The sequence below is a fragment of the Peromyscus maniculatus genome, chromosome 14, assembly GCF_049852395.1.
Source record: "Peromyscus maniculatus bairdii isolate BWxNUB_F1_BW_parent chromosome 14, HU_Pman_BW_mat_3.1, whole genome shotgun sequence".
NCBI classification, from domain to species: domain Eukaryota; kingdom Metazoa; phylum Chordata; class Mammalia; order Rodentia; family Cricetidae; genus Peromyscus; species Peromyscus maniculatus.
Window position 1 is genome coordinate 12813971 of NC_134865.1, and position 14345 is coordinate 12828315.

Genomic DNA, 14345 nt, shown 5'->3' on the forward strand with positions numbered 1-14345 from the left:
CAGTCCTGGAGGGAAAGGTATCCTGGTGGTCAGGAGCCAAGGAATACCACAAAGTCACGCCACACAATAAACCTCACACTAGAGATTTATTGGGAAAGATGTAAGAGGGTGGCTGCTTCTGCTCAGGAGAGAAGCAGCAGGCACCTGAGCAGGAGACAGGCTTATCTAGAGTTTCCAGGGTGGAGATTTCCAGGGTGGGAATTGGTGGGATTTCAAGCCAAGACCAGGTATTGGTGAGAATTAGAGATCAGGGATCAGTAGGATTTTGAGCTCAGGGATTACTGGGTTTGGGGGCTCAGGGACTGGTGGGTTTTGGTAGGTTTTCAAACCCAGAAGTGGGCTCAGACCTTTATCCTACAACTGGACCCTACCTAGTCTTGTTGTGATCTCTTAGAGCATCTTCTGCCCTCATTAAACCATTTCCCCCCAGTTTTCCAGGGATCTTTCCTCAAGCTCATCTTCCATCCAGGCTAGTATAAATATTGATGGCATGGTGGCTGCAGCTCAGACCAAGGATCCAGAATGCTAGGTTCAAATCTTGCTTCTACATGGACTGAGTTATAAAGCTCTATTTGATTAATTTCTTAATCTGCCAATGAAAGCAACAAACTCTTACTTCCATTGTTGATGAAAGGATGAACTGAGCATATATGTCTCATATATGTCTCGTATAACTGAGCATATATCTCTCATATAAAATACTGAGAGAAGTATGCCAAATGTAGTAAGGCTCAGTCAATTACTACAGGTAATTCTTTCTTCCAATATCTATACATGAAGAGGCAACAAAACCTTCAGGGGATTCTTTATGAACTTTGCTTCCTCTGACTTTTGAGGAGCAGTTATATCAGGACTGTATAACCCTTTTCATCCCTGATGGCAGGTGTTTGATGCCATACTGAAGTGCAATGTAAGGATTCATTGAGACGGGGTCAGAATTGGCACACATCTGTGAACAGCTTAAAAAGAACTCACCCTTGAAGAAAAGGTTGTATTCACAGACATCAGAAACGGAGCAAATGAATGTCTCCCAGCATTACTTTCTTTGTAAAACAATCTATGCTTCCTTTTAACTCATCATCAAATGATGTGCAGACTACGCAGTTATCTAATCACAACAGTGTGCCTTCTAACAATGGGGGCAAATCATGAAGGGTCATACACTAGTGCATCTAATTCTGAACAACAGAGCTTTATTTTTACTATTATTCTGTGTCTGTGGGCATTTTGCCTTCATGCACACTTATGCACTACGTGTGTACAATGCCCTCAGGGGCCTAAAGAGGGCATCAGATTCCCCTGAGAGTAAAACTGCAGATGATTGTGAGCCTCCATGTTTATGCTGGGACTCAAACCCAGGTCCTCTGGAAGATCAGCCAATGCTCTTCATAACCACTGAGCCGTCTCTCCAACTCCTACATCATAACGTATTATAGCTTCCAAATTATATTACTGAGAAAATTGAAAACCTATTAATTTAATGAGATTACTTGTAGTAGAGGAGTATGAGATAATTAGAAGCTAAAGTAATTAAAACCCTTGAGTCTCAAACAACTGATCTGATGCCTTCAATCTATAATTAATGGACTAATAAATCATAAAGAAGATTGAATTTATTGTCTAAAAGTCATCTATAGTTAATCATTCATACCAAGTGTGGCATCCAAATGTGTCTTTAAAGCACTGTTACTAACTTGATAATAAACAGGAGTCAGGTTTTGTATGTGTTTTAACTCTCTGGAAATTATTGTTTTGATAAGGTACCCTTCCTCCTGCGCTAAGATCTTCCTTCAGAAACAACTGAAGGGGACAGGGAGAAGGCATAGAAACCATTTTCTCCTCAGAGAGGCCCAGACATGGCAGCCCAGCTGAATAGCTATGGTTAACTCTTATTAGACTCTGAACTAACACCCAAACATCCATCACACCAAGACAGGAAACAGCTTTATGTGGAATATTACTTGAGGAAGTATTCCTGCCATGTTGGGGGAATAGAGCCATACTATAAACAATCGTTGATATTTATTTTATTTTATACGTATGTGTGAGTGCCCGCATGTACGTTTATGCACCACATCTATACCTGGTGCCCAGAGAGGACAGAAGAGGACACCAACCCCCCCCCTCCCAAATGATGTTACAGATGATTGTGAGGCATTATGTGAGTGCTAGGACAGAACCTTGGTCCTCTGCAAGAACAGCAGGTGCTCTTAACTACTGAGCCATCATCTCTCCAGCCCACCCATACATATATATATATATATAGTCTGAGCTACACGTTAGAGCTAAACAAATAATTTTACATATGACATTCACTGAGTTATTAAAGATAAGTTTAAAAAGTAAAGTTCTTTATCCTGCAGATTTAACCACCTACAAAAACAGAATTTCGCCTCAGGGACTTTATTTTTCTCAATCTTATGAATTATTTTCTTTTTTGTGGTAATGGGAATTGAACATAGAGTTTCACATTTGCTAAACAAGCACTCTACCGCTGACCTGTATCTCCAACTTTTTTTTAATACCACTAAGATATTGAGGTTAGACTTGAACTTGCAATCCTCCGGCCTCAGTCTTTCCAGTACCTAGCATTACAGGCTTGTACTACTGAGTCCAGCCTCTTTAACTAACTTACACTGCAAAAAATATTTCTGGGACCCAGACAAAGAATGATCTGAAGTGTAAGGCAACTGACACTGGCTTATAAGTCTGGAAAAACAACCGCCTATTAGCATCTGAGCAATGACAACCCAGCCATGTCTTAGACAGCTACACTGTTGATGACTGTCCTTGCATCTAATCCTTGCTGAGACCAGCCAGATTCATCCCAGAAATCAGTGAGTTGTAAAGGGCCATTACTTAGAATGGAATATGTGGACAGGTTGATGCAAGAATGACAGACCAGAATGTTTTCTGAAGCAGTAAGCGCCCTATATTATGGGGATATTTTATTTGTACTGAAGTGTGATTTTATTTGTATGTTAATAAATAAAGTTGCCTGGGGGTCAGAGCTAATAGCAAGCCATAGCAGAAGCTGGGTGGTGGTGGTGGTGGTGGTGCACACCTTTAATCCCAGCACTTGGGAGGCAGAGCTAGGCAGATCTCTGTGTGTTCAAGGATACAGACAGCATGGAGACACAAGCCTTTAATCTCAATATCAACCATAGGAGACCTGGAGGTCTGTATAGATGGACAGTGACGAAGAGGCCATGTGGTTGGGTTTACAACCAATGAGAAGGCAGAATAGAAAGTCAATAAAAAGGACAAACACACAGGAAGTAGCTCTCTTGCTGAGGAGAACAGCAGGGGCAGTGAAGGGTAAGGTCTTTAGCTCTTAGCTTTTGCTCTGACGTCTTGGGTTTTTAACTTTGCAATTGGCTCTGTGTTTCTTATTTAACAAGATGGTTACATCAACATTTGGCGCCCAACGTGGGGCAAGAATTCATTAAAAACCACTTGGCTTGGCTTGGCTTGGCTTGGCGGCAGGTCCCACCTGGGCAGCCCGACTCACTAGCTCAGGCCCAGCTCGGCTTAGGTCTCAGGTCAGACTGACCGTAGCTGCAAGCGGTTACCCGCAGCTGGAGCTACTTGCTTAAAGCCGGTGCTACAAACAACTCAGGCCTGCTGGAGCTACCAGTCGGCTGCACTCAACTGTAATTGCAACAGCTACATGGAAACGCCAACGCAGGTGGTCGGAGCTTAAGAAAGCCGGAGCCCAGGCTCAACTCAGCTCAAGCAGGAACATGTGCCTGGATTTAAGCTTTTAGCCAGAATGTGGCTATTTTCTCTCTCTCTCTCTCTCTCTCTCTCTCTCTCTCTCTCTCTCTCTCTCTCTCTCTCCCCCCCCCCCCGGACGCTAGGTGGCTGTTTTGAAATTCCATCGGATCTCTACTGTGCTACACTGACTTGGTAAGTCAATTAAGATATCAGATACTTTAAAGAAAACTATGTAAAAGAGAAATATTTTCCACATTTAAAAAAATGGGTTTTATGTGTGCACTGGAAGAAAATTGGGCTTTGTTTGAAATTTTAGGCAGTCTGGCAATGGAACAACTATATGAGAAGATTAATGTTGAACGAATTATGCACTTTATTACTTTTCTTATCCTTATTTTACTATTTAAAGAGATAGTCAATTTAAGTGCCAGGATAAAAGTTTTAGGAAAACCTGTTAAACCTGTTAAAAAGGATTATAGAGAAATTCATATTTGGACAGAAGGAATTAACAGTGAAGTTGTTTCAGGATTGGATTATAAGGTTACAGAAAGAAAGCCTGTTTTAACACAATCACCCTTAATTTATCCAGTAACCATACACAGGTACCTGGTCAAGAGAATGCACAAAATTTTTGGACTCCAGTTGAAATGTTAGACTTACGAAGGCTTAAGGAAGCAATAGTATCTTATGGCACAATTCCCCATATGTAAACCAAAAGTTAAACTCCTGGTCAACTTATAATAGGATTATACCACAGGACTGGGGGGAGCTGGCACATGCTGTTCTGGAACCCGGACAACAGCTCCAGTGGCAAATGTAGTTCAAAGAGGAATCTAAAAACATAGCAAAACAATTTTGAGATAAAGGTATACAAACAAGTCTTCCAGGATCAGCTTGTTGGAGAAGACCAATATGCTGCAGGACAAACATAATGTTTATATGATATCCAAACCCTAGTTCTATGTCAAATGGCAGCCTTGAATGCATGGGACAGAGTTGAGGAACCAGGGGAAAAAAACTGAGTCATTTACAAAGGTTATACAGGGCCCAAAAGAATCTTTCACAGATTTCTTACAAAGATTGACTTCAGCAGTAAAGAGAATGGTCCTGAATTCAGAAGCTAGCCAGATAATAATAAAATCATTGGCTTTTGAGAACACAAATGCAGCATGCAAAAGAATAATTGCGCCATTAAAAGCAAGATCTGCACCCTTGAAAGATTGGATTAGAGACATGGTTAATGTTGAGGCTCATGACCAAGATGATATGTAGATAGGAGAAAAAATTTCAAGAGGTTTGAGGAATGTCAGATGTTTTGGATGTGGAAAGTAAGGACATTTGAAAAGGGACTGTAAACAGGGCATTCCTAGAAACAATGTTTCTTCAAGGAACAATGGCAACAGAATGCCCCTTCCTTCTGGAGTATGCAGAAGGTGTGGTAATGGAAAACACTGGACCAACGAATGTAGATCAACAAAGGACAGACAGGGTAATCCTTTGCCTCAGTCTTAGGGAAACTCCCAGAGGGGCCTCAGGCAGGCCCCCACAGCAAATCCAGTTCAGACATTTCCTGCAGTCATAGAGGAAATCCCTATTCAGAGCAATTAAATAACTAAATGCCTATTGGAATAAACCAGGCTACTCCGAGTAATGGAACAACTGAGACAGAGAACAGAAAATTCAGGAGAAAACATAAAGAAAAATTTTTAGCAAACTTCTATAAATGAACAAAAACCAAAATTGATAATAAAAATAAATGGTGTTTTGTTGTCTGGTCTGGTAGACACAGGTGCTGACATTACCATAATTGCACCAGAATTTTAGCATCCAACTTGGGCTCTTCAGGAGGTAAACATTCAACCGTTAGGAATTGGAACATTATCTCATGTGAAACAGAGTGCAAGATGGCTTGAATGTATAGGTCCAGAAGGACAGAGAGGAAAATTAAAACCATATGTGGCTAACATAGCTATGAACCTGTGGGGTCAAGACCTGTTGCAACAATGGAATACTCAGATTAACATCCCTCCAACCTCAGAAACAAATCATAAACTAGCACATGTTTCTGAGAGAAATATTAGAAGATATTATTCTAATGAGTGGTCACCAGCCATCCATATTATACAAGAACAGGGCACAACAACTGATGATCTCCCAAAGACACCAACAGCTCTACCTTTAAAATGGTTAACAGACAAGCCTGTATGGGTTCATCAATGGCCTTTAACAACAGAGAAACTCCAGGCTTTAGAAGAGCTGGTAGAAGAACAGTTAAATGCTCAGCATATTGAAGAATCAACCAGCCCTTGGAATTCTCCTGTATTTGTTATTAAAAAGAAATCTTGTAAATGGAGAATGGTAACAAACCTTAGAGCAATTAACAAAGTAATTTAGCCAATAGGCTCTCTACAATCTGGAATTCCTTTGCCTACTCTGTTCCCTAAAGGACAGCCTCTCCTGGTTTCTTTTCAATACCTTTACAAGAAAAGACAGAGAAAGATTTGCTTTCACAGTACCTACTTACAATAATTCTCAACCAGTTAAAAGATTTCAATGGAGGGTCCTCCAACAGTGAATGTTGAACAGCCCAACCCTGTGCCAATATTTTGTACAACAGCCATTGGAAGTGATATGTAAACAATTTCCTAAATCTATAATTTATCATTATATGGATGATATTTTACTAGCTGACTCAAATGCAGATACTTTAGAAGAATGTTTGAAGCAGTAAAAAAAAATTTGCCTTGCTGGGGATTACAAATTGCTCCTGAAAAGATACAAAGAGGAGATTTTATTAATTATTTAGGATATAAAATAGAGCTACAAAAAATTAGACCCTAAAAGGTGCAAATTAGGAGAGATTGACTACAGACCCTTAATGACTGTCAAAGACTATTTGAAGACATTTCTCATCTATGAACTATTGTTGGGGGAAAAAATGATGAACTGAATAATTTGTTCAAAACCTTAGAAGGTGACAAGGACTTAAATAGTCCAAGAGAATTATTACCTGAAGCTGAGAAAGAATTGGCCTTGGTAGAAAAGAAAGTACATGAAGGACATGTGGATCATATCAATTCAAAGCTGGATTGCATTTTGGTTATTTTACCTTCTAGGCATTCTCCTACAGGAATATTAATGCAGAGGGAAGATATTATATTGGAATGGATATTTTTACCAAATGAACTGAACAAAAAATTAAAAACTTATGTGGAAAAAATCTCTGACTTAATTTTGAAAAGAAAATTGCGACTTCATCAATTGGCAGGAATAGACCCAGCAGAAATTGTTGTACCTGTACACTAAAGAGGACATTGAAAAATTATGGACAGAAAGTGAACCTTGGCAAAGAACTTGTAGTAATTTTTTGGGAGAAATTAACAGCAAATATCACAAAAGTGATAGAATTGATCTTATAAAGAGAGCTGATTGGATCTTGCCTCGAATTGTACGGGGAAAACCCATATCTGGAGTTCGTACATTTTATACAGATGTCAACAAACAAGGAAAGGCAGGTTACAAATCAGAAAATTTAAGTAAAGTGGTTCAAAGTCCTTATAATTCAATTCAAAAATCAGAATTGTATGCTATTCTGTTGGTATTAATGGATTTTTCAGAACCTCTAAACATAGTTACTGACTCTCAGTATGCTGAAAGAGTGGTATTACATATTGAGACTGCAGAATTTATCCCTGATGCTTCAGAATTAACTTCACTATTTATTCAATTACAAGATACAATCAGGATATAATCCTTTATATATAACTCACATCCAATCCCATACTGGTCTGCCAGGCCCTCTAGCACAAGGCAATGATGAGATTGATAAATTATTGATAGGAAATGTGCTGGAGGCCTCAGAATTTCATAAAAAACATCATGTCAATAGTAAAGGTTTAAAAAGGGATTTTTCCATAACCTGGCAACAAGCCAAAGGAATAGTAAAGAAATGTTCTACTTGTTCCTTCTATAATCAAACTCCATTACCAGCAGGATGTAACCCAAAGGGTACTCAGAGGAATGAAATCTGGCAGATGGATGTGTTTCACTTTGCAGAATTTGGAAAATTGAAGAATGTACATGATACCATCAATACGTATTCAGGATTTCAATGGGAGACTGCTTTGAGTTCTGAAAAAGCTGATTCTATAATCACTCATTTGCTAGAAGTTATGGCCATCATGGGTATACCTGCACAAATCAAAACTGACAATGCTTCATCATATGTCTCTGTTAAAATGAAACAGTTTTTTGCTTATTACAATATAAACCATATTACAGGCATACCACATAATCCTACAGGTCAAGCAGTTATAGAAAGATCAAACAGAACTCTAAAGGATATGCTAAATAAACAGAAAGGGGTAACAAAAACTCCCAGAAGCAGACTGCATAATGCTCTATTAACTTTGAATTTTCTCAGTGCTAATGAGAAAGGAACAACAGCTGCAGAGAGATATTGGATAATAAAAAAAAACTAAAGAATTAAATCAGCCTATATACTTTAAGGATGTGCTGACCTCAGAATGGAAACCAGGATATGTGTTACATTGGGGACGAGGTTTTGCTTTTGTTTCTACAGGAGAAGATAAGCTGTGGATACCATCAAAATTGATAAAGATTTGATTTGAACAAGAGAGATCTCTTAATTAGAGGAGGTGATAGTTCATCAACCAGCATGACCATCCATTTAAACTAACTTATAACATTTACACATGCCTTTTCATTTAATCAGATAATAACTTGCCAAAAGGGAACCTCCCCAAAATTAGTCTTGGGGAAAGGTTTTGTTTTTGTCTTTTAGGAGAATGAAGGCTAAGGAATCTGAAGAACACTGGACAAATGAGATAACTGAAGAAAAGGGACAAATCATCTATCCCAGGAAACAGAGTAAAATGGCCTATTGGTATATCATCTACAAAATTTTGTAAGTCTTCCTAAATGCTTGTTTCTGCTTTTCTCTAAAGATTTAACACTATTGGTCTTCTAATAGTCCCAGTTCAATTAAAATTTAAAGCTGACTTTGGAGTTGGAGAATGGCTCTCTCCTTCTTTAAACTCAAGCATGTTGTTAAAAGGAAAATGCAAACCCCCTGTACCATGCCAGAAGAAAGAGCCATCTTCTGACATGGGACAGAAGAAAAACCAGATTAATTAAGGGACTATTCTACTACTAATCTCAATTCGTTGATTCTATTCTGATTCTTTAAACTTTTCTTAAGTATGAATTTTATATCAAAATTTACAAGATAAATATATATATACATTTTAAACCTTGTTAAGATAAGAATGGTCATATAGAGTACTAACTAATTCTAGAAAAAAGGCTTCAATTAGCTGCATATATATGTCTTTGTGTTTGAGTCTCTTATCAGTTTTCTGCAGGAAATCATGGCCAGGCCTAACATCAACTGAAGTCTCCAGGAAGAAGATGTGGCCCCAAAACAACACCAATTCCATGTGGTCAATAATAATATCACTAAGCTGACAAACATCATCTATAGATCAGCTTTGGACTACAAAGTGTTCAGAGCAATAAGGACTTGAGATAAACCCTGAACTTTGGCATTATGTACAGACTGGATAACAAAGGATATAGCTACCTTTCCTAGAATTTGACAATTAACCCAAAATTTTTCTTTTCAGAATAAAGGTACATTCACCCATACCCAGCAGGAAGCAATTTTAAGAATATGACACCCACATTCCCAAAGAAGTTGTGTGGGGCAAGTGGTTTTTTGGTCTTTTAGTAGGTTTGGGGTCTGGGATAATTTTCATTGCTTAGGAGGGTTGGTTACAAGTTATTAAGGGTTAGGAAAAGGGCTAAGCAAAGGAGATTAGATTTAAGGTTCTTGTTTAAAAAAAGAAAAAGACAATTACTAGTTTTAAATACTTTACATTGGATTGGATTGTTTTATATTGTATAATATATATATATATATATATATACATATATATATATATTTATATATATATATATAGAGAGAGAGAGAGAGAGATTGTTATTGTTAGAAAATGCCATACATATAATTCTAATCTTGTTCAAGATATTGTACTTATACCGTTCATTTAACAATGTAATGCAATTTGCTGATTCTTAAATGTTATTATTACCAACTATTAGGATAAAAAGAAATAAAAGTTAGTAGTTAGACATTACAATAGAACTTGTAGTCATATTAGGTATCAAGTTTTCAAGATTGAGCAGATATATTTTAGATAGACAGGTCATCTTCAAACCCTTCAGAGATCTACAGAATATGGCATTTAAAATGTTTTAATAACTTAAATTTTTTTCTTTTTGTTATGACTATGAGACATGTTGGCTCCTGGCAGTACCAATCCACTTCAGAGAAAATATGGGTATTGAAGAAACTGCATATGGAGTTAACTTTCAATGTAGCAAAAGTTAGCCACTAGACAACAAAGTATCCTCGAATCAACTGCTGAAAAACAGGACAAAATGGACAGATAGGACTCAAAACAAAGGACTACTGATTCTTGTCAAAACAAGTGTGGTTGTGGCTTTATCAAAAGGCATCTTCTGAGGCCAGGACAATATGGCACCATCCCTGAAGTGGCCTTCGCAATCCAGAAACGGTACAGTGCCCTTTTCTTTGAAGGCAGCTGAACAGGCAGTGGGCCATGGCTTCTGATGTGCAATGGAACAGCAGCTGAAACAGTTATTCATGAAGAGTAACTAAGCTCACGCCTCTCAATAGTAGACTGGCATTTAATAGAGGGATGTGGAGAAGAACAGGATGCTGAGATGAAGCTACATATACACAGCCAAGAAAAGTGGACAAAAAAAAGCTGAATTTAAAAAACATCAACAATTTCCAGAATTTAAAATCCTGAATCATGACATGACACTAGTGGAATTCAGGTGTTTCTGGTACATGGACTACTCTAACCAAATGTGAGGTCAAACTGCTGACCTTGTGTACATCCTACCTCACAAATGAGTCTGTCAGATACGCTAAGCCTATAGGCTGAAGATAATGCCCCAACACTGCAGACAATCCTCAGGTGACTGTCCAGGCAGCTGGCTGTTTCTGTCAACTCGCATTTTTTTTTTTTTGAAGATGCTTGCGTGCACTTCCTGTTTTTATTTTTTATTAGGTAATATCATTTCCTTCTTGGGTCTCTGAGGGAGTTGAAGATAAGTTAGTTATAGTTATAGTTTTCCTTGTTAAGAATTTCAGAAAAGAAACTCACTAACAGGTGTAAGTGTATAAATTTGAAAGATGTTATAAAACAGTTCTGTTAGTAATGTAAGTTAGGATAGAAAGTGAATCAGGTACATTTTTGACTTACCAAAATAGGATAGATAATGGAATTATTTTCTCTGAATTTGTCAAATACAAATGGACTAGACATTGTTTAGGTATTTATTGCTTATAGTTATTGTACTTTTGTATATAGTTTTTCTTATATTAGTTACAACTTTCCTTTTTTCTTTTTATTAAAATAGAAAAGGGGAAATATGGTGATATTTTATTTGTACTGAAATGTGATTTTATTTGTATGTTAATAAATAAAGTTGCCTGGGGGTCAGAGCTAATAGCAAGCCATAGCTGAAGCTGGGCGGTGGTGGTACACGCCTTTAATCCCAGCACTTGGGAGGCAGAGCTAGGCAGATCTCTGTGTGTTCAAGGATACAGACAACATGGAGACACACGCCTTTAATCTCAATACCAACCATAGAAGACCTGGAGGTCTGTATAGATGGACAGTGACGAAGAGGTCATGTGGTTGGGTTTACAACCAATGAGAAGGCAGAATAGAAAGTCAATAAAAAGGACAAACACACAAGAAGTAGCTCTCTTGCTGAGGAGGACAGCAGCGGCAGTGAAGGGTAAGGTTTTTAGCTCTTAGCTTTTGCTCTGACGTCTTGGGTTTTTAACTTTGCAATTGGCTCTGTGTTTCTTATTTAACAAGATGGTTATATCTACACTGTATCAAATGCTTCTGCAGGGTCCAGAAAGGGAGGCTAGAGGAGTGACTGGGAATGCTGACAAGAAAAAGCTGGAGGAGCAGTGGGGACAAAGGATGAAATGGAGATGGTGTGTGGAGAATCTGAGACAGAAATGGAGAGACAGCTACTATAGACGCTGGTTAAAAGGTACTTCTGTGGAGATCAGTAGTGAAATGGAGGAGGAGGCGGGAGTGGGTATGAGGGGGAGGGGCTTCCCCTTCTAAAGATAGTAGCCAAAATGGCCACACACACCTGTAATCCCATTGCTATACTCTCTGGAGGGAGAATCAGGAAGATCACAAGTTAGACATTAGCCTACGATAGGCAGGGAGACTATCTCAAAAAATAAAAGCAAAAACAAACACACAAAATTGAAAATTGTAGATTTGGCTAGTATGTTAATGAAAAGGAGATCCAATGGTAATTTTTGTTTATGGTAGAGAAAGTAAATAAATAATAACTAAGGGCCATAACAATAGTTTTATAGTCACTAGAGAAAAACTATAAACCTTGCTATAAATCAGAAAAACTAAAATACTCAAAGGGAACACAACACAGAGTAAAATACATTTAATGTACACATAAAGCATAGAAAATATAAAAATCCTTCCACCTGATTAAATTACCAACTGATATTCCCAAGCAAGAGGGGAAATTCAAATTTCAGATGCAAAATTCTAATAAGCATTATGGCATATATTTACCATGAATTATAAAATGGCTAAGATTGTAAGTTTCACATTATTTCTATATTACTCAGTTTTTAAAAATAAGCATCAAAACATATGGGGTTCTGCCAAAACAATGCTCAGAAAATGGACACAGCATTAACAAATTATAATATAAATTATTAAGTGGCAAGTAAATTCAGTCAACTCAAAATAGTAAAGAGCAAGGTGAATTGGGAAAAGCATAACACAGTGACCACACCTAAAAAAAAAACAAAAAAAAAAAACAAGAGGTTGGATCCTGTAAGTACATCCCACTTCAAGTACAGTAAATTTCAATATTTATCTCATCTAAAATCTAACAAGTTTTTATTTCAGACAGTATAAGCTGAAATGGCAAGAGATTAGTCACACAAAACCATAACTAAAATGTGTCTATTTCCCATGCTCATGTGACAGATAATTACAAAACATATACAACTAAGATGAGTTAAATACTCTCAGCATAAAGAGGGTCTTGAAGGAAGTCTACACATGCTATAGAAGAGAGGATTCCAGTAGAAGCTGGATAGAGAAAGAGAATGGCCAAATGCCGGAAAATTAAAATCAGTGCTTCTGGACCAGTACTGAATGGTCAGGAACACTGAGGAGCATAGATCTACACAAGTAGAAGCAAGTAAGGATTGAACATTGTCAGCATCTTCATGGGACAGAACATTATTTATTAACCTAAGGCATAAAGGCTACACTTCAAAACTGTATATAACACGGAAGAATTTAATGCCGAAAGAACACGTTAAGGAAAATGCACATTGCCTGAGAAAACTGCCGGTGGTGAAGGTAGATGTTTCCGGCATTGAAGTAAGCCAGCGAGTACTTGGGGTCCAGAGAAATTGCCGCTTGATAGTCTGCGATTGCATTCTGTTGTTGACCCATAAACTCGTGGATCACACCACGATTTGTTAAGAATTCTGCGGTGGTATTGATCTGCAACACAATCATAAGAAGCAATTGGCATCTGGGAATAGTATTAATCTCCAATTTCATGTCTGTGAAATGAATGTTTAGGACATCCACTTGTGGGAAAAAGCACTGTTACAGGGCAGACCAAACCCAATTACAGGACATATTTTCCAGCAATGGCTTGGTATGAAACTGGTTTCATGTTAATGCTTTATTGAATGGCTGTCATAAAACAAATAATTTTAGAGCTTTACTTAAGTTCTTCCCAAGGAATAGACATGGGGGACATTTACCTCTTAATCTGTTAAATGAGAGAAGAAATTAAGTAGAACAGTCAACATGCTTCACTGTGCTATGTAGAAACAATTACCTTTAAGTCCTGTCCTTTTTTACCCCTTATATTACCCCTATAATATTTCAAAATTATAGAAAGTAAACAAAATCTGGAAGAGAATTCAAAGCATGAGAAGGCTGTTCTTTCACTATAGGAAGAAGCCGAACATCTATATTGTTCTCTAATTGCTTCAAACTTGGGACATCACCATTCCACTTTTGAATTCATTTTGTATTACAAAAATACTATTAAGGTCTTATGAAACATACAAGTTGCATTTGATAAAATAAATTGATTCTTATCAATAACTTGATTTTAAATTTTAAATGCATCTAGATTACAAAATAAACCATAATAACCCTTTACCTTAGACATAACTCTGGGGAAACAAAACATTTCTCTACATATCACTTAAAATAGGTAACAGAGAACAACATACTTAGACTTATTCATTGATAGTCTGAATATATGCTAATAATAGTATCATCAATATAGTTTTTACCTTTAAGGCAATGTTAATGTCCTGCATCGCAGCAAAGTAATTACTCATTTGAAGACAAACCACAGCTCGTCCTTCATAGGCTAGATAGCTCTTTGGATCAGCCTCTAGGGCAATAGTAAAGTGAATCCAAGCTTTCTGGAATTTTCCTTGTGCCTAAAATAATTATTCAATTTCATGAAGCAAG

At 37.5% G+C, this 14345-nt stretch overlaps 1 protein-coding gene across 8 annotated transcripts in view; it reads right to left on the bottom strand.

Moving 5' to 3' along the window:
• The window catches only part of Ttc6 (tetratricopeptide repeat domain 6), a 200908-nt gene that overhangs the window by 3783 nt on the left and 182780 nt on the right, over window positions 1-14345 (bottom strand). For 6 of the 8 annotated variants that reach the window (XR_013044262.1, XM_042260582.2, XM_016007373.3 and 3 more), the window contains 2 exons: window positions 14162-14314; window positions 13179-13349 (listed from right to left, as the gene is read on the bottom strand). Coding sequence is in view for 6 of the 8 variants with exons in the window: in XM_042260582.2 (XP_042116516.1) it covers window positions 13179-13349; window positions 14162-14314 (324 nt within the window). In the remaining 2 variants the exon portion in view is untranslated. The remainder of the gene's footprint in view (window positions 1-13178; window positions 13350-14161; window positions 14315-14345) is intronic. The other 2 variants (XR_013044263.1, XM_076550608.1) reach the window with 1 other exon arrangement.